This window comes from Magnolia sinica, chromosome 8, assembly GCF_029962835.1.
Source record: "Magnolia sinica isolate HGM2019 chromosome 8, MsV1, whole genome shotgun sequence".
NCBI classification, from domain to species: domain Eukaryota; kingdom Viridiplantae; phylum Streptophyta; class Magnoliopsida; order Magnoliales; family Magnoliaceae; genus Magnolia; species Magnolia sinica.
The window spans coordinates 81,184,107-81,211,628 of record NC_080580.1 but is presented as its reverse complement, the minus strand read 5'-3'; the positions used below and the strand labels follow the sequence as shown (position 1 = coordinate 81,211,628).

At 38.5% G+C, this 27,522-nt stretch overlaps 1 protein-coding gene and 1 non-coding gene across 2 annotated transcripts; one reads left to right on the top strand and one right to left on the bottom strand.

Annotated features, from left to right (window-relative positions):
* Positions 1-3,002: 3,002 nt before the first annotated feature.
* On the bottom strand, positions 3,003-15,927 carry LOC131254339 (wall-associated receptor kinase 2-like). Its single transcript, XM_058255328.1, has 5 exons — positions 15,001-15,927; positions 14,399-14,524; positions 14,108-14,311; positions 3,832-5,072; positions 3,003-3,206 (listed from the first exon to the last, which is right to left on the bottom strand). Exons 1-4 carry the CDS (start codon positions 15,878-15,880, stop codon positions 3,937-3,939), a joined length of 2,346 nt encoding a protein of 781 aa, XP_058111311.1. The 5' UTR covers positions 15,881-15,927; the 3' UTR covers positions 3,003-3,206; positions 3,832-3,936.
* A 9,969-nt stretch (positions 15,928-25,896) lies between these two features.
* LOC131254548 (small nucleolar RNA R71) lies at positions 25,897-26,003 on the top strand. Its single transcript, XR_009175666.1, has one exon. It is a non-coding gene; the product is annotated as a small nucleolar RNA R71 (small nucleolar RNA).
* The last annotated feature ends 1,519 nt before the right edge of the window (positions 26,004-27,522 follow it).

Genomic DNA, 27,522 nt, shown 5'->3' with positions numbered 1-27,522 from the left:
TACCATTGAAAACTTCTTGGGGGCCACATAAGTTTTGCATGAAGTTAATATTTGTGTTTTCGTTTTGTCCTTGTCCCCTTTATCTGTGTGACCTTATGAACACGTTAGATGACAAATTAACATCATGGTGGGCCCTAGGAAGGTTTAATGGTAGACATCATTGTCCCCACTGCTTTCTATATCTTAGTCAACTTAAGCTTTGGATTTATTTCATTTTTGGGCCATGCCTCACATGATATTGCAAAACAGATGGATGGTGTAGATATAACACATTTATCATGATCGGACCCGCAGAACTTGGTAACATCAGCACGGCACGCTTCCTAAATCTGTTCCAGTATTACTTGCGGGAAGGATGCTACTGTCAATTTTTGGTGAGACCGACCGTGATGTGTATGTGAAACCTACTCCCACCATTAGTTATGTAATCCAACATTAGGCGTATGAACCAAAACACCAAGCTGACTTATGATTCAAATGGGCCACACCAAAGGAATTCTAAACATTCTTTAGACGGTTTAAAATGCAAAAATCCAATGGTCCTCTTTCAATAATGCAGTCCACAAATGAGAGGTTAGGATTTATTGATCACCAATCTGAGTTTGGTATAGAGACTTAGTGACAGTACTAGGCTCCACAATTAAAGAGGGTTAACTTGTGCTAATGCATGCCTCATGTACAATTTCTAAGTGCTCCGTATCATGTCAACGGTCTTCGCTCAGGCCAATCAAAATCAAAATTTTGAATATGGGTAGCCCGTCATATATGCCTGTCCTAAACAATTCATAATCATTGCCCAAGCCAACTCAAGCCCAGCCCACTGACGGTTCTAAGCGTTATAAGATGAAAGTCTGTCTCTTAATTGTTTTTTAACAAGATTTTCTTGGAAAATATTTCTTCCTTTCAAGATACGATATTTGGAGAAAAATAAATTTAAATTCTTGTACTGAAAGACTAGGGAAAGATGCGTGAATTGAAAATGGATTACCATATTTATGTCACATTGGCTCAAGTGACACATTGGCATTTTGGCATGTTTGAAGATGAATGGTGGCCCATGTGCCCATGTCGCACATATGGCATGTGGGATAGGGTTCAACTGGAGCTTGACCCATTTGCTTAGACGGCCACATTAATAACATGACCCAGTGCAGCTTCTTGTTTTCATTTGACCAGCCCTGGAAGAAATTGGCAAAGTACTTTTTCATATCTGCCAGAATTTGGGCCGGCATGGGGTAGTCATGGATGGGTTTGGAACTGATTTACGTTGAAAGTTCAGGTGTCAGGTCACAAGTTAGTGGAAATGAAACCGTGATGGGTTTGTCAGTGATCCATCCAACTAATCTGTTGTGGACAGGAATGAGTTATTAGATCATGACTCGAAGATGAAGGTACCGGTGGCTTCAGATCTCAATCAGGGAAGTTTTCTTTGTGGGCCATGGTATGGATCACCACTGAGATCGGTCTGGCCTCTGCAGTTTGATACTAGAGGGTGGCCAACAAAGAAATGCTACGATGCAAGCAGGTCCAGATCAGGTTCTATGCTGATGCGAGTCAGGACAGCGAGGCACGAACAAAAGGGACAGACTGCCTGAGACCCAACTAGTGGGGCCCGCTTTAATGTTTGCGAGAAAACCACCTCATCCATCCTTTTTCTATCTCATGTTCTGCCATGAGCCCAAAAATGAAGCAGATCCAAACTCCAAGTGGGCTGTGGCAGAAAAAGTGAGGTGGGAAATTCCCAACATTCAAACCTTCCAGGTTCTACCGCCATTTTAATATGGCATCCAAACTATTCATAAGCTCATTCCCACTCGGATGAACTAAAAACATAAAAATATTATCCTGATCCAAAACTTCTGTGGCCCTGTGACTTTTTCAATGGCAGGCATTCAACTCCCATTGTTTCTCGTCATGTGGCCCACTTAGTTTTCGAACTGTTTCATTTTTAAGTTCATGTCCTAACATGAGTGGGCAAAAAAGATGGGCAAGGTGGATTTCTTGCAAACATCATGGTGGCCCCACCTAGCTTCTAATATGAGGGTCGCAGGCAATCCACTTCCCAACAAAAGAACCCAGGTCATGGGTTGATCTAGATTTGGGATGGTAATACTTTTGGATGATCCGGATTCATTGTTCACCTGGTGGAATTAGGAATTGATGTAGAAGCGGGTCGCCAAAAATTTCATGGCCAAAATGGACCAGGAAAGGCCCGATCGAATGCAGAAGTGATCCAGACCGTCGGAACCTTAAAACAGGCGTATCTCGCAAATCGGAATGAGTTACGTGGCTTGCCATATATGATTTTGGGGTAGGAGAAGCTAATTTAGCCAACCAACCCACTATATTGGGTTTCCCACACCTAAGTTTCCGGATTTCATCATATCGACAGTCAAAATTCCGTTTTAGCTATTTATAGTAAGTTTTTGATTGTAACTCTTCATCCATTGGGCTTTAGGAGTTGCGTCCAACAGGAAAAGTCCTTAGAAAAGTTAGGAGAATAGCATGGTTAAGCCAAATAGGACATACTATTTTTGGCCAAAAACTGTGATGCCTAGTAGGAATCATGACTGTCTATAAATAGTAAGCTTACTATTCGTAGTAAATCACAATTTTTTGGAGTTTTAGTGATGGTTTAATTCGAAAACTTCTTCCACAGTTTAGTATCCCTATTTAAATGGTTGTAAACTTATTTATTTCATCAATTAATTAATTTTCAAATTTCTTTATTTCTATTTTTTTTTATTTTCTCTCGTGGATTTGAGGTATATCGGTTAGGAGTTTAAAGAAGCTCCATGGATTCGGATTAGTTATCCTTGAGGAAGACGATGATGGACCACCTCATGATCACGGTCATCCCTGCGCAAGGAATGTTTTGGTTCAAAGGCCCCTAGGGGGGCTATGGTACTATGTTAGAGATCTTGGGACTACAATTTGAAAAACAGTACGTCATACACATTTCAATGAGAATGAGAGGAATGCATAGCAGAGACCAACAGATATATGTAGGAGATCTTAGTAGATAAACAGAAATGTATCCATATAGTTGTACATATGCTACTTGTACATGTGTATTTTATACTTGAACACACCACATTACGGTGGACATCAGTCAAGCAGCTGTATAACACTTACTCCTAGGCGAATATAGCACTTTTTTATCTCAAAGATATCTCCCTTCGCACCATAATACATTAATGTTTTACCTGAAATGTAAAGTAAAAGTCAAATACCATATTAGAAAATGGAGTCATTACTTACACCCACTTTGATGATTTGCATACACTAGTTACCCATTTTTGGAATTGAATGGGTACCGTACAAGTGGGTTGGATGATACAATGTACCAACCCTCAAAGAACCATAATATGGTAGAGCCATCTCTCCACAGAGAACACGTGGCAGGGTAATGCACCCATTAGGTCCACCAATGCATTGGCACCAAGATGGATAGCTTACATTAACAATAAAACTATGAGACGATCCTTTCCAATACATTTTCTACCATTCATCCCACTTCAGATTTGATAGCTCAAGTATTTTCTTTTTCAACACTATAATGCCCAAAGATAAGATATGAGTCATTTTTAGATAAACCATCCATAGTAGGCGGACCCGATTCACACATCAGCTTGGCACGTGCAATGTAGAGAGGTGGCTGCACCATATTCTGCTTCTTCCGTCTCCACCGTATTAACAATAGGGTACAATTTCAATTTCAAAAACAGAACATGGTTATATGATCAAATCAATAAGGATTGGTGAAGATATCAATTCCCTTCGTGCTATTCATCTTATTTACAAAAACAAAATCAGATGTTAGGGTATTACCTTCGAAACAAATAAGTGTGGCCAAATCTTTTTGGTGGAAATTGAATAGATTAGAATCAACGCCCTGTCTCTAGTGCTGATAGGGTGTGGCCATCAACACTATATTCAGTTTGTTACATTGCCAGAGTAGCTCTGCGAAGGTCCAGCTTCACCTAGCAAGTTCTTAGTCTCTTCATGGTTTTTTGGCTCCCAAGGATGTTCATGAAACCTTCTTAGGCCCTCCAACTCCACCACCACTTCCTTCATTGTAGGCCGTTCTTCTCCTTTAAGTTTCAAGCATCTCTTAGCAAGCTGAGCAACTGCAATGAGTTGTTCTTCTTCCCCTTCGTCTCGAACTCGTTCCTCTAAAATTTCAAAGAGCCGATTCTCTTTCATCGATGAGAGGAAGTAGTTGGAAAGGCTTTTATTATCTTGGGACCTAGTGGAAGAAATGGGCCCCTCGCCGGTCAAGAGTTCCACTAGAACTACGCCAAAGCTATAAACATCACTCTTTCCTGTTAATTGGCCTGTTTGATGGTACTCTGGGTCTAGATATCCCCATGTCCCCATCACCAATGTCGTTACCCGAGTGTGATCTAATGGAACCAATCTTGAAGCTCCAAAATCAGACACTTTCGCCGTGAAATTATTTTCCAAAAGTATGTTAGCAGACTTGACATCTCTATGAAAAATGGGAGTGGAAGCTGCAGAGTGTAAATAGTAAAGTGCCCCTGCCGTTTCTGCAGCAATCCTTAGACGGTTTTCCAAGGAAATTGATGATGCATAGCCCTCACCATGGTTATGCCGGAAGAGGGTTCCGTTGGAAATAAATTCGTAAACCAGGATGGGAACTTCAGCTTCTAAACAGCAACCCAAGAGCTTCACAATGTTCCTATGGATGATCTGAGATAAGACGTGGACTTCATTTATAAATTGCTCGATCTGGGTCTCATCGACTATTTTTGACTTTTTAACGGCGACGATTCTGTTGTCTGGTAAGATTCCTTTGTAAACAGTACCATAACCTCCCTCACCAACAATTTGGCTCTTGTCATAATTATTGGTTGCCTTTCTCAACTCTTCTGTTGTGAAGATTTTGCATGGCTCGGCAGATGATTGACGAGAAGAGATCTTTTCTTTTAATAGGAAACCTCCGTTTTGTTTAAAGAATTTTTCTTTGAGTTTGATGAGTCTTCTTTTCCTCCATGCCCAATACAAAGAAATACTACTGATGAGTAGAAATAAGAGACTTAAGCCAATACCTGCATGGATCCTCAAAGATAAGTGAACTATACTTTCATAATATGGCTCCATGATGACAACTATACATCATGCCTGTTCTAATTAGAAAATGATCTTTTCAGACCACAATATATATATATAGTTTGAGAACATGTCTGATGCATACGTCTCACTTGTGTGAGACTGTTATTACCATCCCATTTCAACTTCCTCAATTTGCAAGAAAATAATCTTTGTATGGATCTAAATGTTGAAACTCACTATTTTAACCTTGATTTATGTGATTTTGAGGATTTTCTGTTTGAGGCTTTAATTCAATCTATATGACTGCTCGAATAGTTGATCTGGTAATTTTTTATCTTAGAAAGGAGGATTTGGACATGAAATAGGAAAAGTGCCCCATTTTTTGAAAAGACAAATAAGTCACAAAGGGCCCACTTAATTAGTCCATATTGCCAAAACTTTGAGTCAACAATGATAGAGGACGATCATCCTCATGAATCAGATAGGAATGACCAAAATAAGGCAAAATATAAAGGAATTATGACCGTACTAGCATTGAGGTATGCTAAAAATCTCTAAAAGGATAGAAAGTTTCAAATATTCCGATGGTAGTCATCTGACAAGTTTTTGAGGAAAAAAAAGGACTAAATTGCCCTTGTCCTTAGAACTTGGTCTGTACGGAGCTTTTTTTCTTCTTTTTTTTCAGTTTTTGTTAGGTTTTTCTTCATTTTCAAAAATATTTTTCAACCCACCACCACTCCTTTCAACTACGTTTTTCGGCGTACGTTCACCATGCACCATCAACTTCTCCAGCATATGGGCAAGTCATTAATAGTGGAAGACATTTTAAATGAATTCTTTATTTATTTTTTTAGAATAGCATTTTATTACCGATGGAAGCCACTTTTGGTTATAGATAGAGAGGGATGGTTATAGTTGTCATGTGGAAGATAATGAATGAGATCAAAATTAAGATTTTGTATTGCATTACCTTGGAAGACAACGAATATATATCATTTTATAAGGGGTGAAGGTTGTGTGTTAAGGGTTTGGGTCGTGGTTCTCATGTGTTAAGGATTAAGGTTATCATGTTTTAAGGTTCTGAGTCGTGGTTGTTATGTTTTAAAGGTCGAGGTTGTCATGTGTTAAGGGTTTGGGTCGTGGTTATAATGTGGTAATGAGCAAGTTCGCCATGTTATAAGGCTTGATGCCGTATAGGATATGATAGGCAAGGCTGCTTTGGTGCTACAGTCCTGCTCGAATAGCATAGGTTGTATACAGTTTCTTTTTGCAATATATATAGCAGGTGGGTCCTAACATCTGCGCCGCACCATTTTTGGAGAAAAAAAAAGTTTGAGGTCATGGTTGTAAAGGGTCGAAGTTGTCATATTACAAGGGTTAAAGTCATGGTTGTAACGTGGTAAGAGTCGATGTTGTAATGTAGTGAGAGTCGAGGTTATCATGTGAAAAGTAGATATTCTTATGTGCTAAGGATCGAGGTTGTCATCTTATAAGGGTCGAGGGTCGTGGTTGTAATGTGGTAAGGGTAATGGTCGAGGTCATGGTTGCAATGTGTTAATGGTCGAGGTTGTGGTTGCAACGATCATCAAGGGCCAGGTGTCTCTGGACAAGGTAGGATTAGGCTACCTTCGTGAGGTTTAATCCCCTCCCATTGTTTTTGCTTTCTTTTCGTAGTCATACATGATAGGTAGGTCAACCTTTTTTGTCGGTGGCCCAACTCGAATTAATATTAGAGTTGTACAGCCTAGTGCTACCTCTCTTATGAAATAAAAAAGGTTTTTTTTTTATTTTTTATTTATTTTATTTTATTATTTTTAAGAGAGGTTGTCATGTTATAAGGATCAGGGTCAGGGTTGTAACGCAGTAAGGGTCGAGGTTGTAATGTGGTGAGGGTTGAGGTTATCATGTGAAAGGTAGATATTCTTATGTGTTAAGGGTCGAGGTTGTCATGTTATAAGGGTCCGCGTCGGGGTTGTAACATGGTAACGGCCATAGTTATAACATGGTAAGTCTCGTGGTTGTAACGTGATAAGGGTTGAGGTTGTGATGTGTTAAGGGTTGTGTGTCTTGTTGTGGGTTATGTATCGAATCCACTCTGTCCATTGGATTTATAATTTAATTTAATGTCATGTGCCAAAAAAATGAGTTACATCAAAAAATTCTATGGTCCTCAAAAACTTTTCAATGGTAGGTTTTCGATCTCACTGTTTTTAATGGTGTGGTTGACATGAGCCTTTGATATCCCTCATTTATGGGCTCAAGTCCTAAAATAATCTTTCAAAATGGATGGACGAAGTGGATAAAATATATACATCACAATGGACCTCACGAAACCATCTATCTCTAGATAGGTCCATTTACCCAATTTACGTGTGATTTTGAGAGAAAAGCTTTTTAGAGGCAGATTCTACTACTGTAAAATATGTTGGGCCCACCATGATATTTGTAGGAAATCCACTCCATCCATTCATTTTGGAAGATCATGCTATGACATGAGACAAAAAATTGGACATATTTGAAACTCAGGTGGACCACACGACTGGAAAAGTGGAAAGGAATTGCTTACCATTCAAAGTTTTCTAGGCTTCCGTGTAATGTTTATATGCAATCCAAACTGTTCATAAAGTGGCCCAAATGCTCATAATCCTTACCATGGGGATGGACTGAAAGAATAAAAATATTAGCTGATCCAAAGCTTCTGTAGCCCCATGAATGTTTCAACCATGGGAATATGATCTCTATTGTTTTTGGTTATCTGGCTCACTTGAGATTTGGATTTTCTTCATTTTTTCAGCTCATGTCATAAAATGATTTGAAAAAACATGTGAACGATTTGGATTTCTCACAAACACCATAATGGGACTCACAATGTTTACCCCATCTAAACTCTCCCACCACATGTAGGCTAAACATAAAAGGCAACTATAGGTACTTTCGTCCCAACCTTTTTAAAAAAAAAAAAGGCGTCGGGTGATTAGGCAGGACATTTGTTTAATCCTTCAAATATTTGGGGCATTTGAGTATACCACAGTGCTTTTTTGGTCAAAATCCAAAATATAAATAAGACAAAAAATAAAATAAAATAAAAATCAACAAAAGTCTAAAAAAATGAAGAAAAATTAAAATTTCTCACTTTCTAAGCAGGTGAGTAGTAAGGCTATGTATGTTTCTACCAAACCTAGATTAAATAAAAGTAAATTTCTAATATCTATGAGTATAAGTAAATAAAAATTTTCACACATTCAATAATTAACAGAGGGCACACATAAGATAAAATGCTAAAGATCTTCCATTCTAGAAAATTTTCATCACACGTCAATCCACAAAAGGCTTATCAAATGCTAATGTTTTAGATGAACGGAATTGAGCCATATGTACCATGACTATTGCCCTTTTTTCTACATGAAATGCTATTCATTGCAATTGTAAAAGTCAAGAGAATAAGTTTATTCTACGAGGGTTGCATATGAGGAACATAGTGGTGTGTAAATGTCAACTAATATTGTTGATGTCTTAAATTTATAAACAATAGGGTCTGTGCATGCCATCGAAGTTCCATCGAGCAGGTGGTCAACACCATTGAAGTCTGATTTTAAAAATTAAGAAAATTCATATTTTGGTGCTAGAACGTTTTGGTGTTTCTACTTGATGTCATCAAAGGTGTTTGATGCCATCCACATATCGTTGATGCCATCGAAGTTCCATTGAATGAGCATGCAAAATTACGTAAGTGTGGGATTGGTTTCATATTCCGATTGTGACATTATATATGTGATATTGTCTATATTGGGTGTAGTCAGGATTTGAGAGTAGTATAAGAGTTTTATGACTTTCTGATGCATTCCTAAGGGTTTCAAGCGCATATATAGGGCTTGTGAAGTGGATTCGAGGCTTGTTCAAATTAGTAATGCTCTATCTCTTGTAATTTCTACTTTCATATTGTATAATCAGGTGGTCCACCCTCTAGCATGGTGAGATCCTTCATATCATGCCACTTGTTCACTGTTAGGTTGAGTCCAATGTTCTCGTGAAAAAATAGATCACTATAGCTGATTATGAATACTATTATCATTTTGAAAATATATGAGTGATGCTAAAAAGATAAAGTCAAACCTAATAGAGTATTTCCCATATAACATCTGCCTTTAAAAGTTACTTTTCAAAAAATGCCAGCTTTCAAAATATTAAAGTAAACTACTTATGTTTTATATCATTAGACATCTTATCGTTCCATTTGGATTATATTGGGTTCGTAAAAGTATTAATAGAAAGGTAAAACTGCCCTCCATTTTAGGAGAGGGCCTGCCGCATCCAGGGGTCCAAAGTTAAGTAGGGGCCACTATGGTGTTTGTAAGAAATCCACCCGTCCATACATTTTGCGATATCATTTTAGGGTATGACCCAAAAAATGACGTAGATCCAGAGCTCAAGTCGGCCACATGCCCAAAAAAAAGAAAAAAAGTGGAGATTGAACACCTATTGTTGAAACATTCCTAGGTCTACAATCTTTATATCAGGTTAATATTAATATTTTTGTTTCATTCAAGAAAGGAAACAACTTTGTGAATAGTTAAGCCATTTTATAAAAGGCCTAGGTTGTATATAAATATCACGTTGAGGTCTAAAAAAGTTTGAAGGGTAAGCCAACCCTTTCCATTGTTTCCAATCTTGCGTCCCACCTGAGTTAAGGATCTACTTAACTTCTGGTACCACGTATTAAGAGAGTTGTCAAGAAAGATAGACGGGTGTTTTGTATTAGATGGACGCGGATTTCCTGCTAAAGCCTTTCGCAGGAGGTTCCTGTGCTGCGAACACAGGTGGCGCCACTGTCATATTTGTGAGAAATCCTCTCCGTTCATCTGTTTTTTGAGTTCATTCTAGGATATGAGGCCAAAAATGAACCATATCCAATGCTCAAGTGGGCTGAAAACGTCCACGGTTGAAGTATTCGTGGGGCCAAAAAAAGTTTTGAATGATGCTATGTGTTTTCAGTTTATCCCAGTACAAATGACGTTATTAACGGTATGGATGGCATGTAAACATTACTGTCAAACCTAGGGAGGTTTCAACGGAAGAAATTTCCCTAACCATCTTTTCCTTTATTATGGCCCACTCGAGTCTTGTATCGTGCTCCATTTTGGTTTCATCGCATAAAATGAGCTCACAAAACGGATGGAGAGAGTGGATTTCTGAAAAACATCAAGGTGGACACCTCCTAAGTTACTTCCTGCCAAAGGCTTTCGAAGGAATTCCGCGTCCGTTTTACAGGGGCGCGGATTAGGTACTTCCCCGCCTATTCGGAGCTCGGGACCACTGAGGGTCCACCGTGATGTTTTAATTTTATCCAAACCGTCCATACATTTTTCCATATCATTTTAGAGTACCCAATCAAAACGAAGAAGATCAAAGGCCTAAATGGACCACAAGGTGGGGATTAGATTCCTTCCGTTGAAAAATTCTCTAGGACCACAGAAATTTTGGATCAAGATGATAATTGTTTTTCAAATTCACCCAGGTGTATATGATTGTATCAACAGGTTGGATGGAAAATTAAAAACACGGTGGACCCTAAGAAGGTTTCAACGGTGGGCATCCTTAGCACCACTGCTTCCTGTGGTGTGATCCAATTGAGCGTTGGATCTGTCTCATTTTTTATTCAGTACGATAAAATGATATGGAAAAATGGATGGACGGTTTGGATAAATTGAAAACATCATGGTGTATCCTCAGTAGCCCTCTGAGCGAGGGAAGTAACTAATCCGCGCCCGTTTTACAAATATCACAATGGCCCCACCTGCGTTTCGGCATGGTCAGGTTACTCGAACGGCATGCAAACCTGAAATTTGCGGCATGAGAATGGAGGGGATAAGGTGGGAAGCAGATTGCGTAGTGAGCAACTCACTACGCTTAGCGTACTGAGTAAACTTTGTGAGGTCCACCATAATTTATGTATTTTATCCGCTCCATCCATTAATTTTTCCAAATAATTTTATGACTTGAGCCCAAAAATTGAGCCCAAAAATTAAGTATATACAATGTTCAACTAGACCATGCCATAGGAAACAGTCAAATTAAATGTGTACCATTGAGAAATTCTTGGGAGTTGTAGAAGTTTCGGATCAATATTATATTTGTATTTTCACTTCATCGTTGTCTTTATGATCTTATGAATAGATTGGATGACAAATAAACATCATTGTAGGGCATAGAAAGGTTTCAACAGTGGAAATCATTATCTCTTCTTGTGGTATGATCCACTTGATATTTAGATATGCTTCGATGTTGGGCTCAACCCCTTAAATTATATGGAAAAGCGAATGGACGGCATAGATAGACTACGTACATTTAAGGTGAGCCCAACTGAGTTTACTCAGTACAGTAAGAGCGTACTGAGTAACGGCATAGATAGACTACGTACATTCAAGGTGAGCCCAACTGCGTTTACTCAGTACAGTAAGAGCGTCCTGAGTTACTCAGTACGCAATACGATTTTGATAAGGTGCGGCCTCGGCCAAACCAAACAGGAAGCAGCCCTGACATGGGGCCGACCTTGATATAAGTATTGTATATCCATGCCGTCTATCCATTTAGGACATGGTACCAGAAACGAAGCAATTCCTAATCTTGTGGGCCATTAAAAGTACAAGAAACAGTATTGACTGAACATTAAAAACTTCTTGTGGGCCCAAGAATTTTTGATCAAACTGATATTTAGCTTTTCCTTTCATTTAGGTCCGTGTGAACTGATCAATAGGTTAGATTGTAGATAAACATTACAATGAAAGTTTTTTTTTTAATGGTTGGTGTTTAAACACCACTATTTCCCAGGTGCAGTCCTCCTGTGATATGGATCTGCTTAGCTTTTGAGCTCATGCTCTAAAATGGCCTGTAAAAACCAATGAGCGGCGTGAACATACAATACATACATCAAGGCACTGCAAGGGTTGCACCGTGTTGTGTGAGGCTGGGTCGCACCTAATTGGCTTTCCAATCGTAGATGGGATGCGTGAAGCTAGGTGGGCCACCATGGTGTCTATGAAAATTCCACGTGGTACATACATTTTGAGAGATTATTTTAAGGCTCGACCATCAAAATGAGGTAGATCTAAAGTTCAAGTGGGCAGGCCAAATGATAGAAAACAGTGTAGATTGCACACTCAACATCAAAACATTTATGAATCCACATAAGCTATGGATCTGACTAATATTTTTTCGTGCTCGGTTCATTTCAGTGGAAATGACCTTGTGATTGGTTAGGCTACTTTATAAACGATTTGGATTGTATATAAGCACGATGGTGTAGAGCAGAAAGATATGAGCTATAAGCAGTCCTATTTTACTGTTTCCAGTTGTGTGGCCCAGTTGGGTGTCAGATCTAAACTGAATTTTGGTGTTATGTCTTAGCATGAGCGCTAACAAATCGGATGGACTGGCTCACAAACATTATTTTTGGGGATGGGGTCAACCGGACGCGGATTGCGTCCTACCCCAGCCCGGATCGTAATCCTTCCGGGCAGGTCTATGTGGGGCCTACCGTGATGTGAGTGTTTAATTCATGCCGTTTATCGCTTTTCTTATATCATTTTAAGGTAAGATCCCAAAAATGAAGCAGATCCTAATCTCTAGTGAACCACACTACAAGGAAGCTGCAGTAATAATGACACCCACGGTTGAAACCTTTCTAAGGGCCACCGTGATGTTTTTTAACCATCCAACCTATTCATAAGGTCATTTAGATCGTGGATGAAGTGAAAAAACAAATATAAGCTTGATCGGAAACTTCTCCAGCTCCCAATAAAATTTTAAAGGTGGACGTTTAATCCCCACTTTGTGGTCCACTAGAGCTGTGGACCTGCTTAAGTTTAATATTATTCCTTAAAGTGATGAGAGAAAATCTATAAACCGCGTTATAAAATACTTACATCACGGTGGGCCCTGCCCGGACAGATTACCGTCCGGGTGGGGGTAGGACGCAATCCGCGTCCGTGTAGGTACGTGTCGTGCGAAGACGAGCGCTGACGCTCCTCGAGCTCCTCGTTGTAGGAACGGTTCAAAGGAGATCAAAGTTACATGGCACCACAAGCATGTATTTATTATATCCAAACCGTTCATTCATTTTTCGAGATTATTTTAGAGTATTATGCAAACAATAAATCATATCCAAAGATCAACTGGACCACACCACAAATAACAGTGGAGATAATGATTTTCACTGTTAAAATTTTATTAGGGCCCACCATCACGTTTATTTTCCATCAAATCTGTTCATAAGGTCACAAATTTCAAATTGATCCAAAACTTTTGTGAACCCCAAAATAGCTTCAATGGCAAACGTTCAATCCACCACTGCCTCTTGCAGTGTGGTCCATTTGATAGTTAGATCTGTCTTATTTTTCGTCTCAAGCCTTATGAAGAGCTCACAAAATGGATGGACGGTTTGGATATAACACATACCTCATTATGCGACCCACATAACTTGCTAACGGCAATGCAGCAGCTATATAGCTGTTGTGCGGTACACCAGCTAATCCGCTTCCCGCGCTCCCACCCCTTTTAGCAGGTATATCAAAAAAATCATTAGAATGTACGGACAAATGTGGCATTTATGCACCTTTGCCGCGCATTTTCTTATTTTTGACTGCTAGTCAAGGTAAAAGAGACGATTTCTCTCTATAATTGCAAACGTGATTCTTTTTCTTTAAATATCACGAAAGCATGCACTTTTCAAAAAATTGCCTAAAAGAAAGATGCAATATGTAAAAAACACCCAGCCCAAAATATGAGTGCTAAATTTCTTTCCTTCCCTTTCCCTTTTTTCTTTCTTGGGTGATTGTATCTAATTTCGCCAAAATATAAAAAAAAATTTGATATTTAATTTTTTTTTTTTTTAAAAAAACCATTAAAATGACGCTTGAAAATTCATGAAATACCACGGTGACTCTTTTTTTTCGTTATCTTTCTCCTATTTCAAGCGAGTTGACTAGGCCAAGAAGTTCTTGAACTACTAGTGTAATTGGAATCGAAGAATTACCTAGAACAACTGAGACTACCGGAAATTCATGTGTGTCTTTAATGCAGTCTTCGTTATCATTGCGGAGTCCATGGTAGCCTTTTCTACAAGAACAATAATAACTTCCTGGCAGATTTTTGCAATCATGTTGACAACGTTTCTTCACCTCATCCTTCTCACGTTCGTTGATATCTATAAACCAGCCATCACAACCAACAACAACAAGTCAGTAATTTACAGCCCACTGTTTTTAGTCCATTTTACATCTAAAACATAAGCTTTTAAAGCTGTTGATCAAATGGTTAGAATTACTGGATCCATGTGATTTTTTCTGGGTGTTACTCAAAGAGCGGATTGGACTGAATTTACGGTCCAGATCAATGGTTGGGTTGTTCACTTGTCCAAACCACTTCATATTCACAGTCAGAGACTGTTGCCCTACAAAAAAAAAAAAACACCATAACTTGACACCCTTTAGTGAGATAAGGATTTCCCCCCTTAAACGTGAATTATCGTAATCACTATTTTTAATGAGGTCGATTTGAGCTATCTGGTACATCTTATCTCCTAAGTCCTAGTAGAGCCCCATTGAAATGCCTTCGGTCTATTTAAAAATGAGTCCGGATCCTCTGCTGTTGCTGGAAAACAGGGATTTCCCATCTCTTGCATTTTTATCAGGCCATGTCATCACTGATGAATAGAAATTCAATGCATTTTCATCCACAAGATGGGCCATCAGTGATGGGCAGCACATGATGGACGATCCTCAGCTTGCAAGATTGGATTGGACCCAAGTTACAGTACTTAAGATGGATGATGGGATTTTGAACTTTGTCCGATCCACATCATTTTTCACAACCACGAGCTGCCTATTTGCATGAGATAATAAATAAACTTTAAAAGGAAAATCATACCTTGGCACCCTCCACGGAGATAAGGATTCCCTCTGAAACCTTTAGAACAATTGCACCGGTAACCCAGACCATTAGGCGAGTTGTAGCAGTAGCTATTCTCACTCATGCAAGCGTAGGTGACCGAGTCATTTTGTGCAATCTCACATGATTTATCTCCGATAGCCCAGTCAAGCACCACCGGAACGGTTGTGTTTCCATTCAAAAAATTTACATCGTTCAGATACGATGCTTGGAAGCTGAACGTTTTTTGATCACCTAGAAAGGCGAAGCTGCATGGATTGAAACTTGAAACATTTCGATGCCTTTCAAAGCTAGTAAAAGCCATCTTGAATCTCTTCAAACCCTTTGGGATTACGGTTTGGCAACATCCTGCCGCAGAGCAAGGGCCTTCAGTTACATCATCAGCGCGGCTGCAAATTGATACACAACCTTTCGTGAAGTTGCGGCCTGATATGCCTCTGATCACGGCAACTGTGTCGCAACCGATGGCGGTGAATCTGTTATGGGTTTCAGATAATGTGAACGAGTTAGTTTTAAACAACCCGATCCCATTGGAGGAGTAGTTGACCAATCTTCCCATCTTGTCGTAGCACACGTAGCTTATATTGTTTGAAATTGTCATTAGGCCAGTCCCTATGGATATTTCGAGAACCTCGAACACACCCCAAAACGGTTTCGGTGGGTGATGAGTGTTGTCGCAGGAGATATTGAAGCTTCCTACGCCAATGTCGCAGCCATGGCGAATGCCAGACGGGTAGGGAATGTGAACGTTACCGCATTTGTCAGGGCAGTGCCGCCTCGTTGTTGCTAGAGGTTGTGATGCTATTGCATCTAATGTTGTTGCTTGACAGAAGAGCTGAAGCAACAGATACAAACCCATCTCTCTCTCTCTCTCTCTCTCTCTCTCTCTCTCTCAAAATGTAAATGTAGAGAGTAGGTGGGAGATGGTCCCTATAAATATGCCATACATTACTCAATCTCGGGCCAGTTGAAATGAACAGAGGTCAAAAAAAAAAAAAAAAAAAAAAAAAAAACGTAATAATAATAATGTCGGGTCACACTTGTTCCGAGTTTCTACAAGTGGGGTCAACGATTGACTGATGATGACCATTGGCATGATGTATATATTGTACATCAACACGCGTCCATCCATTTTGAAAGATAATTTTAGGATTGATCCCAAAAAAGAGGTAGATCTAAATCTCAGATGGACCACCCCATGGGAAAACAGTTGTGATTGAATGTCCACTGTAATGGCTATTTGAGATATAACCTGTTGATTTGGTCATAACGATGCGGATGAAGGGAATATATATATATATATATATATATATATATATATATATATATATATATATATATATATTAGCTCGATCCAAAACTTTTGTGGGCCCAGAGAAGTTTTTAATGATAGGTGTTCAATAACCACTGTGCGGTCCACTTGACATTTGGATCAACCTCATTTTTGAGCTCATACCATAAAATGATATGGAAGAATGGGTGGACGGCATGGATGAAACACACACCTCATGGTGGGGCCCACAGAGCACCGACCACTGGCCATTGGCTAGTGGCAAGGTCAGTAGTCGATCCGTTTCTACCGGAAATTCACATATTTTCACCACAGACCCAATGTACTCGTACATAGGTAGAGTTGGCTGCGAACGGAATCGACTCTCCTAGCTCAACTTGTCCGACTCGTTGGGACCCGACTCCACCCGAACTAAATGGGTGATTTGGTCCAAACCCAGTAGGCTTCGCCCAATTCGAACTCAAACCGAGTCAAGTTCAAGTTACCCAGTCACTCGATCCATCAGACTCGACCCGATCTAAAACCCGACTCGACTTGGGTTGTCGGGTGTGTGTGTGTGTGTGTGTGTGTGTGTGTGTATGTGTAGCCGAATGCTCACCTGCGCACCAGTTCACACGGAACACATGTGAACTTTTTTGAGAACGCATCATAGATGATTTGACTCCAAAATCTGAACAGTCCACGTGAATTAGCACCTCATGAAACACTCCGGCCCCAATTTTTACTTTGATCCAAAACTCTAGTCGACCATGAAAAATGAAAACAGTTTCCACCCTTGATTTGCATATCACTTTGCTATGCCCCACCAGAATTTTAGATCAGGGTGAAAATTTGTCCCTTGGGGTTTTATGGGATTCTGCATCACATGGATCAACCATTCGAATTAGACACCCATGACACATGTGCAAAGGTGCGCACATGCGCAGGTGAGCATGACTCTCTCTCTCTCTCTCTCTCTCTCTCTCTCTCTCTCTCTCTCTCTCTCTCTCTCTCTCTCTATATATATATATATATATATATATATATATATATATATATACACATATATATAGTCCCGGTCTCCTGCGCACAAGGCCGCACGGAGCTTTAATGCAAGCTTCTATATGAGCTGTTAGATTACAGTCATCGGCTAGGATTCAATAGCCGTGAGAATGAGAGAGTTTGCAAAATAATGACTCGCCCTCCAAGATTTTCACAATCTCACAAGAATTGCATGTTGTACACAGCTAGGAAGATATTGGATGGTGCTCTTTGGATTGATCATAATGTATGTGTTTAATCCATGTTGTCCATCTAATTTTTCCGATCGTTTCCAATCATGAGCCCAATAACAAAGTATAACCAAGTCCCAAATAGACATCACCACAGAAAACAGTTGTGATTAAACACCGGTCTTTAAAAACTTCCTAAGCCCACTGTAATGTTTATTTGCCATGCATCTAACCTGTTTGTTAGATCACACATACTTGGGCGATGAGAAAACAAAAATATCTATTTCATCCAAAACTTGTGGCCCTCGAGAAGTTTTTAACTATGGGCGTGATTCTCACCGTTAAAACATTTGTAGGGCCCCCCATAACATTTACTTTCCATCCAATCTGTTCATCAGGTCACATAGACCTAAATGAAGAGAAAAAAAAATATCATATTAATCCATGATTTATGTGACCCCCAAAAGGGTTTCAATGGTAGGCGTTCGATCCCCCAGCCCACCGCTTTTTACAGTGTAGGCCAATTAGTTTTTAGATCTGTCTTATTTTTCGGCTTAAGTACTAAGACTAGCTCACCAAGCGGACGGACCGTTTGGATATAACTCATACCTCGTGATGGGACCCACGAAACTTGGTGACGTCAACCCACCAGCCACATCAGTGGTGTGAGTGGAACACCAGCCAATCCACTTCCTTCGCACACAAGGATGCGGATTAGCCAGCGACAGGTTAAGTAGCGAGACTCCTACTGAAGTGACGTCACCAAGTTATGTGGGCCACACCATGATGTATGTTTTATATCTACACCGTCCATCCATTTGGAGAGATTGATTGCTTGCCTCCAAGTGCAGAGGTTCATAAGTAATATCCTGTGAATACAGGGTCGATCCCACAGGGAGATGAATTGCGAGAAGGAAAAAATCAAATGCAAAACAAACTAAGTAATAAAAACTAAACTGATGATTTAATTTTTGGATTTTTGAATGGATGTAATTCAATTGAATAAAAAAAAACACCCAAGCTTCAAAGTTCCACACATAGATTAATGTTCCAAAATCATGTTGACTTGGATAACACAACTAGGATCTGAGCACTATGGTCAGCCTAATCGGAAAATAAAACACTTTAAATATTTTAATAAATGATATAAAAGATTAGAAAATAATAGATTTGCACCATTGACATATATTCTCAAGCGTCAGTGATTTTAAGTATTCAATATTTATAGGATAATGAATATCAAAGAAATATAACAGGTTGAGAACATCTCCTATCTAGGAAATCTGATTAATCTAGGGTAAGCCTATCCATCAATGTAAATCTCATATGATGGAAACATATGGATCTTACAAGAGGATAAAAACAAAACCTAAATAATAGATAATATGCATACACCATTATTCTCATCATTAAAACAATCAATCATCATAATTTAAAGAAATATTAAACCCATGTGCTTCCCTTCTAGCTTGGGCTAGAGGGAACTTAGAAAAACATAATTAAATTGCAGAAATAAAAAGCAACAAGAAAGAAAGAAGAAAAATTGCAAATAAAAAAAGATCTAAAAGGAAAGAAACAACTTATAAAGCTTTAATAAAACTAAAAACTCTTTAAAAAAACCCTAAATATTGCTCTTGAATGCTTCTAATGATGCTTTAGAATGCCCTAGGAGGCCCTATTTATAAGTAGGGAACTCCAAACTTCGTACAAAGTTGAAAACCCTAGAAAACGCCTCAAATATACGTATTTTCTCAAAATAGACTTCTCGCTGCATAGTTCGTTTAAAACAGACTTCCTGCTGCGCAGTTTTCCAAAATAAACTTCACAGCTTCAAAATACACTTTTTTAGGACGATTTCAGGATTCTTCACTTCAAATCTTCGATTCTCTTCATTCCTCGCTTGGTTTTCTTGGATCTTTGGCATGTGAATTCTTCAATCTTGATCTCCTAAGATCCATCCATTGCCTTGGTGAATTTGAGCATCAAATTCTTACTTTTTAACACCTTTTTCAATCCAAGCTTTTAAATTCACCTTGCAACACATACATGAGTAAAATAGAATATTAAGATGATTTATGTTCATAAAACCAAGATATAAATGGCGAAAATTATGCAATATTTGAGTCTTAACACACCCCCCAACCAGCATTTTGCTAGTCCCGAGCAAAATAAGCGAAGAAAAATAAAAATAAGAAAAATAATAATTCTAGAAACAAAATTAAAATGAAAACAAAATTCTAACTACACCACTTTCGCAAGTAATCTCGATTGCATTTAGCATATGCAACAAGCCTTTAAACCCCTAGGTTTCCCCTAGTGGACGAGTTATAGTCTCGTGAGGGTTTCCAGAAATGTTACCCACAAACATTGAAAATAAGAAAAATATTTCAACACTATAAAATTTATACAATTATGCCTCCATTAATCATATGAATTCCAAAACAATACTTACCCTAGATATGAAGTTAGCTAGAATCTTAATTTTTTAATCCATTACATCCTTGAGTTCAGAGACCTAATCAAAATTTAGAATAGTTATAACCCAATATCCTTAGGTGCTTCGTGACACTAGTCTAACTTTGAGAAATATGCATGTTCCCTATCCTAACTCCTTTCAATCATCCCAAGAATATGAAATCTCTAGTTATCTCATTTTTTTATGACATTTCTTCTTTTATCATCATATCCTCATTATTATAGACCACCCTTAGATGAAGATTCCCATCGGGTTTGCTTCATAACCTAAGGTATCGTACTTGTAATGGTAACAGTAATGGATACTTAGGTATTCTTACTCCGGATTACTGACACGATTGTTATGGTCATTGCATTCATGCTCTATAATAAAAATTTCTTTTTTTCCATCACTCTCTTTTTTTTTTCCTTTAATATTCTCTCTTTTAAACATATATCAATGGTACTAGTTCATTCAACCTTGTTTGAATCAAAAGTTGTTATTTTAGTTCACATATCATATTCCTCACTTAGTTAGCTAGGGTGTATTGTGAATTCAGTACATCAAATTACAACTCACTTTAAACTAGTGATTAGATAATTGAACTCAAGTTTATAATTTTCAGTTGTCAGATTTCTGACTACTATCAACCTAGATTAGGTATTAAATTTGCCTTTGGAATTCGCAAAATATCATGTTCACATTCTTGTATATAAAAAATATTATTTTGAAAATGTTGAATTTTTTTTTTCATAAACCTAAAAAAAATAAACTTAAACCTAACTGAAACCTAAAAATAATAAAAATAATAATAAAATAAACTGAAACTCCCAAAAAAAAAAAAAAAAAAAACTTACACATGGATGACTATCCACACACCCCAACCTAAAAAAAACTTACACATGGATGACTATCCACACACCCCAACCTAAAATCTACATTATCCCCAATGTAATGATAATGTAATGTAGAGAACAATAAAAATAAAAGAAATGGTGGATAGTACCTGCCATGAAAAACTCACCTGTTATGTGATACTAAAAAAATTGAATATGATACAAATCCTACACAAATGCTCCGTCAGACCAGGAGCATCATTCTAAATATTCTGGCTCATGAAGAGGGACGGACTCCTCTCCTAAATGAAAGTTTTCCACATAAGGCTTCAATCTCTGACCATTAACCTTGTACACATTGCCATTACGTGGATTCTCAATTTCAACAGCCCCATGAGTATAAACATTCTTCACAATGAAGGGGCCTGTCCATCTTGATCTTAACTTTCCCGGAAAGAACTGGAGACGGGAATTGTACAATAGGACCTTTTGCTGAGGTTCAAAATTCTTCCTCAGGATATTTTTGTCATGAAAAGCTTTGGTCCTCTCTTTGTAGATTTTAGAATTTTCATAGGAGTCTCTCCTCAACTCCTCTAATTCATTTAACTCTAATTTCCTTTGTCCACTTGCTTGATCCATATCAAAGTTTAATTTTTTTATTGCCCAGTAGGCTTTATGTTCCAATTCCACAGGCAAGTGGCAAGCCTTCCCATACACCAATCTGTATGGAGACATTCCAATCGGGGTCTTATAAGCAGTCCTATAAGCCCATAAAGCGTCGGATGGTCTGAGGGACCAATCCTTCCTATCCGGCCTTATAGTTTTCTCTAAAATATGTTTGATTTCCCGATTAGAAATCTCAGCTTGCCCACTCGTTTGTGGGTGGTATGGGGTGCTCACTTTATGCTTGATGCCATATTTCTTCATCAAAGCCTCAAATGTTCTATTGCAAAAGTGAGACCCGCCATCACTAATGATGGCCTTTGGAGTTCCAAATCTAGCAAAAATATTTTCCTTGAGGAATCGTATGACCACTTTGTTGTCATTGGTCCTACTTGGAACTGCCTCAATCCACTTTGAAACATAGTCCACACCAACCAATATATAAAGAAATCCAAAAGAAGATGGAAATGGACCCATAAAATCAATACCCCAACAATCAAAAATCTCCAATGGTAAAATTGGGGATAAAGGCATCATGTTGCGTCGGGACACTCTTCCCAACCTTTGACATCTATCACAAGCAACACAGAAAGCATGGGTGTCTTTAAACATGGTGGGCCAGTAAAAACCACATTGCAGGATTTTTGCAGTGGTTTTCTTAGCAGAAAAATGGCCACCACATGCTTCCATGTGACAAAAAGAAATAACACTTCGAACTTCATCCTCTGGGACACAACGTCTAAAAATTTGATCAGTCCCATATTTATATAAATACGGGTCATCCCAGAAGAAGTTCCTAACCTCGGTTTCAAAACGCTTCCTATCTTGTAACTTCCAATGATATGGCATTTTTCCCGTTACAAGATAGTTCACTATATCCGCATACCAAGGTAATTTAGAGATCGCAAATAATTGTTCATCAGGGAAAGTGTCCTGGATATGTATCTCCTCAGTGGAATCATCTAACACCAATCTAGAAAGGTGATCGGCCACTACGTTTTCTACTCCTTTCTTATCTTTTATCTCTAATTCAAATTCTTGGAGTAGGAGGATCCATCTCAAAAGTCTCGGCTTTGCATCTTTCTTAGATAACAAATATTTCAAAGCCGAGTGGTCCGTGAAAATGACCACTTTGGATCCCAGCAAGTAGGACCTAAACTTATCCAAAGCAAAAACTACTGCAAGTAACTCTTTTTCAGTTGTTGAGTAGTTCACTTGGGCCGAGTTTAGAGTTCTACTCACATAGTGAATAACGTAGGGCCGTTTATCTTTCCTTTGGCCCAAAACAGCCCCTATGGCATAATCACTTGCATCGCACATTAGTTCAAAAGGAAGTGTCCAATCTGGTGGACGCATGATAGGTGCAGTGGTAAGGGATGATTTAATTTTATTAAAGGCACTTGCACACTCATCTGTCCACTTAAATGGAACATCCTTTTGAAGAAGATTAGTCAAGGGTCTAGTAATGACACTAAAGTCCTTAATGAATCTTCTATAAAAACCAGCGTGCCCTATAAGTAATCTAATATCTCTAACAGTTCGGGAGATATGTAGATTAGATATAATGTTGAGTTTTGAGCGATATACCTCGATTCCATTTTTGGAGATAACATGTCCCAAAATAATTCCCTTTTGAATCATAAAATGACATTTCTCCTAATTTAAGACAAGGTGTTTCTCTTCACACCTAGACAAGACAAGAGATAAATTGTTGAGGCATTCCTCAAAACTACTCCCAAATACAGAGAAGTCGTCCATGAAAACCTCAAGAAACTTCCCAATCGTATTTGAAAAGATACTTAACATACACCGTTGGAAAGTTGCTGGGGCGTTACACAATCCAAATGGCATCCGTTTGAAAGCAAACATGCCAAATCGATAAGTGAACGTGGTTTTCTCTTGGTTTTCCAGGGCCATCTCTATTTGGTTATATCTAGAATATCCATCAAGAAAACTATAGAAGGAGTGACCTGCTACCCTCTCTAAAACTTGATCAATGAATGGTAGAGGGAAATGGTCCTTCTTTGTGACTTGGTTCAATTTTCTATAGTCAATGCAAACACGCCAACCAGTGGTGACACGTGTTGGTATGATTTCATTATTAGAATTCTGCACAATAGTTATTCCAGATTTCTTTGGGACTACTTGAGTTGGACTCACCCAAACACTATCGGATATTGGGTAGATGATTCCCACATCCAATAATTTGATCACCTCATTTTTTACAACTTCCATCATGTTTGGATTGAGACGCCTTTGAGGTTGTCTAATTGGTTTGGCGTCATCATCGAGGTGGATCCGATGGGTGCAAATGGAAGGGCTTATACCCTTGATGTCAGAAATGGTCCAGCCCAAGGCTCCTTTGTGGTCCCTTAGAACTTTCAACAATTTAATCTCTTGATCCTTCTCTAAAAATGAAGAGATCACCACAGGATAAGTTTTATTTTCACCTAAGTATACATACTTAAGCTCATTTGGCAGTGGTTTTAAATCAAGCTTTGGAACATTAGTTGGTGATGGTAGAGGTTGCAAGTCCTCGATAGATAGGATTTGAGTGCGCGGTCTCCATTGGCACATACCAATGTCCTGAGTGGTAGTGCTCTCATTATCATCAGAAATTTCAGCAAGCACTTTTTCTAAATCAGAATTTTTCAAGTCTCCAATGACTTGAATCAATTCATCAGTCAGACTAGGTTCTAATTCCTCTTCTTCTATCAAGCAGTCCATGAAATTCAACTCATGGATCTCATTATTATCAATGGGCTGCTTACATAGATTGAAAATATTTAGCTCTAGAGTCATGTTACCAAAAGACAAGTTCATCATTCCATTCCTGCAATTTATGATTGCATTTGAAGTTGCTAGGAATGGGCGGCCTAAAATGATGGGAACTTGAGCGCTAGCATTTACACATGGTTCAGTGTCTAGTACAATAAAATCCACGGGGAAGTAGAATTTCTCCACTTGGACTAGCACGTCCTCTAAAATTCCCCTTGGTACCTTAATAGAGCGGTCAGCGAGTTGGAGTGTAATCGTGGTTGGTTTAAGCTCGCCTAACCCCATTTGTTTGTAAACCGAATAAGGTACTAAGTTGACACTTGCACCCAAATCTAACAAAGCATGTTCAATTTGAAAATTCCCAATAATACAAGGAATAGTGGGACTTCCCGGGTCTTTGTATTTGGGTACAACCCTTTATTGAATGATATCGCTCACTTTCTCAGTAAGGAAGGCCTTTTTGTGCACATTTAATTTTCTCTTTACAGTGCACAAGTCCTTGAGATATTTAACATATGATGGAATTTGTCTAATGACATCAAGTAGAGAAATATTAATAGCAACCTTTTGGAGCACATCCAACACCTCATGATATTTCATGGGGACAGTCGAATTTCGAAGTTTAGATGGGAACAGAACTGGAGGCTCATATGACTTAGTCTCTTTATCCTTTTGTTTTTGCGGCTCTTGAAGCGTAGCCGGTTCATCATTCTCTTGAGATGGTGGCTCACATTTCGGTATTTCTATCGGTTGCATTATCTTGTTATCGACCTCTTTTCCACTTCTCAAGGTAATGATGGTCTTAGCTTATTCATGATGTATCTCACTTGGATTTGAGTCTCCAATGAAATATGTGTTTCTAGGGTTTGGCACAGGTCAAGAAGGAAGGATGCCTTTTTCCCTAGCATTTAGTTGAGTCTCAATCATAGCCATGACTTTTTTAATTCCTAATTTGATTAGATTAGAGACTGATTCATTTAAGCTTGAGAGTTCATAAATGTGGTCAATGCATCATCCACAAATGATTGCTTTGACAGGGGCACATATGGTGCATTGTTAGATGCACCAAAGAAGTTGTTTTGTGGAGGCATTTGAGGTGCATTAGGCGCATTAATTTGTGGTTCATTCCTCCAACTAAGATTAAGATGGTTACGCCAATTTGGATTATACGTGTTTCCCATTGGTTGCATAACTAACCTTTGGTAGTTATTTATAGCATTTGCATGCTCATGCTCATGCGTGATATTTTGTACAACTGAGATTATTGGACAATCCTTTGTGTCATGGTCTGTACCACCACAAATGCTACAAAAATTACCTAAGGAAGTGTTTGCTTTAACCATATCAATCTTCCTAATTTTCAAAGCTTCGACCTTTCTAGCCAATGCAGCGAATTTTGCATTAAGGTCGTCTTCCTCTCTTAGGACATACATTCCCGCTTTCTCTCTAGGAATGGGTCTAGTTTGGTCTGATTTAGCAGAAACATCCCATGTCTGAGTATTCTCTGCTAACATATCTAGAAAATCCCAAGCCTCATTATGATCTTTATCAAGGAAGGTTCCACCACACATCATCTCTATGAACTGACGGGTATCCATGGTGAGCCCCTTTCGGAAAGCATCAATCACGTGCCATGGTTCATAACCATGATGTGGACAAGTAATTAGAATGTCTTTGAAGCGCTCCCAAGCTTGAAAAAATAGTTCATTCCCCTTTTGGGAGAATGACATGATTTCTTGTTTTAGTGCATTTGTTTTGTGCTCGGGAAAGAACTTTTTCAAAAACTCTCTACTTAAGGCTTGCCATGAAGTGATGGTATTAGGTCTTAGAGAGTTGAGCCATGCTTTGGCCCGATCCTTTAGAGAAAATGAGAATAACCTAAGCTTAAGTACATCCCTATTGCCATTGTTTACTTGTAACGTTGCAATTACTTCCTCAAAGTCCTTGAGGTGCAAGTAGGGGCTTTCAGAATCTAAGCCATGAAATTTAGGAATTAATTGAATCACACCTGGTTTAAAAACAATGTTCCCTGTGTGAGCAGGGAACACTATACAAGATGGTAAAGTTGATCTCTCAGGGTATAAATGTTCACGTAAAGTCCGTGGTTGGTTTAACACATTCCTATGAACTTCATTTTCATCCTCAAGAGGAGGATTATTTTGATTTATAGTTGGATTTGGCAGATTTGGATTTGGATTATCAATTGGGTCTGCCATGGAATCCAAGTGATATTGAGTGCCTCTTCTAAGTGAATGATCAAGGCCTGGAACTAGTCCCCCTTCAGAGGAGAGTCGATTGTTTTGATCCCTACTCCAACGGGACATAAACCATCCACACCACACAACAAATACCACTAATTCAAATCGCAAGTATGATACTTAAAATAAAAATAAAAAATAAATCAACAACCCAGGCGGCAGAGCCGACCATGAGGGTTCAGTCCACAAAGCAAAATAAATCAACAACCCAGGTGGCAGAGCCGACCATGAGGGTTCAGTCCACAAAGCAAAATAAATAAATAAATAAATAAATAAAAGTAAAACTAATGCAGAAATTAAACTATGCTAATATGGAAAATAGATTCAGTGGATGATCTTTGTGATCAAACAGCAACTATAGGACAACCATAGCACTTGGGTGATAAAATCCCAAGCAGGGCAACCTTATGTCATAGTTAGTGCTTGAAAGACCCAACTGAATTTATTTTCAAAGAAAAAGAAAAGAAGAAAAAAAAATAAAAAAAATCTACAGAAAATCTGGAGGGTTTAGAAGAAAACTTACCTTAGCTATCTTGCACAGATCTGATCTATCTCAGTCTCTCCCCGGCAACGGCGCCAAAAACTTGATTGCTTGCCTCCAAGTGCAGAGGTTCATAAGTAATATCCTGTGAATACAGGGTCGATCCCACAGGGAGATGAATTGCGAGAAGGAAAAAATCAAATGCAAAACAAACTAAGTAATAAAAACTAAACTGATGATTTGATTTTTGGATTTTTGAATGGATGTAATTCAATTGAATAAAAAACACCCAAGCTTCAAAGTTCCACACATAGGTTAATGTTCCAAAATCATGATGACTTGGATAACACAACTAGGATCTGAGCACTATGGTCAGCCTAATCGGAAAATAAAACACTTTAAATATTTTAATAAATGATATAAAAGATTAGAAAATAATAGATTTGCACCATTGACATATATTCTCAAGCGTCAGTGATTTTAAGTATTCAATATTTATAGGATAATGAATATCAAAGAAATATAACA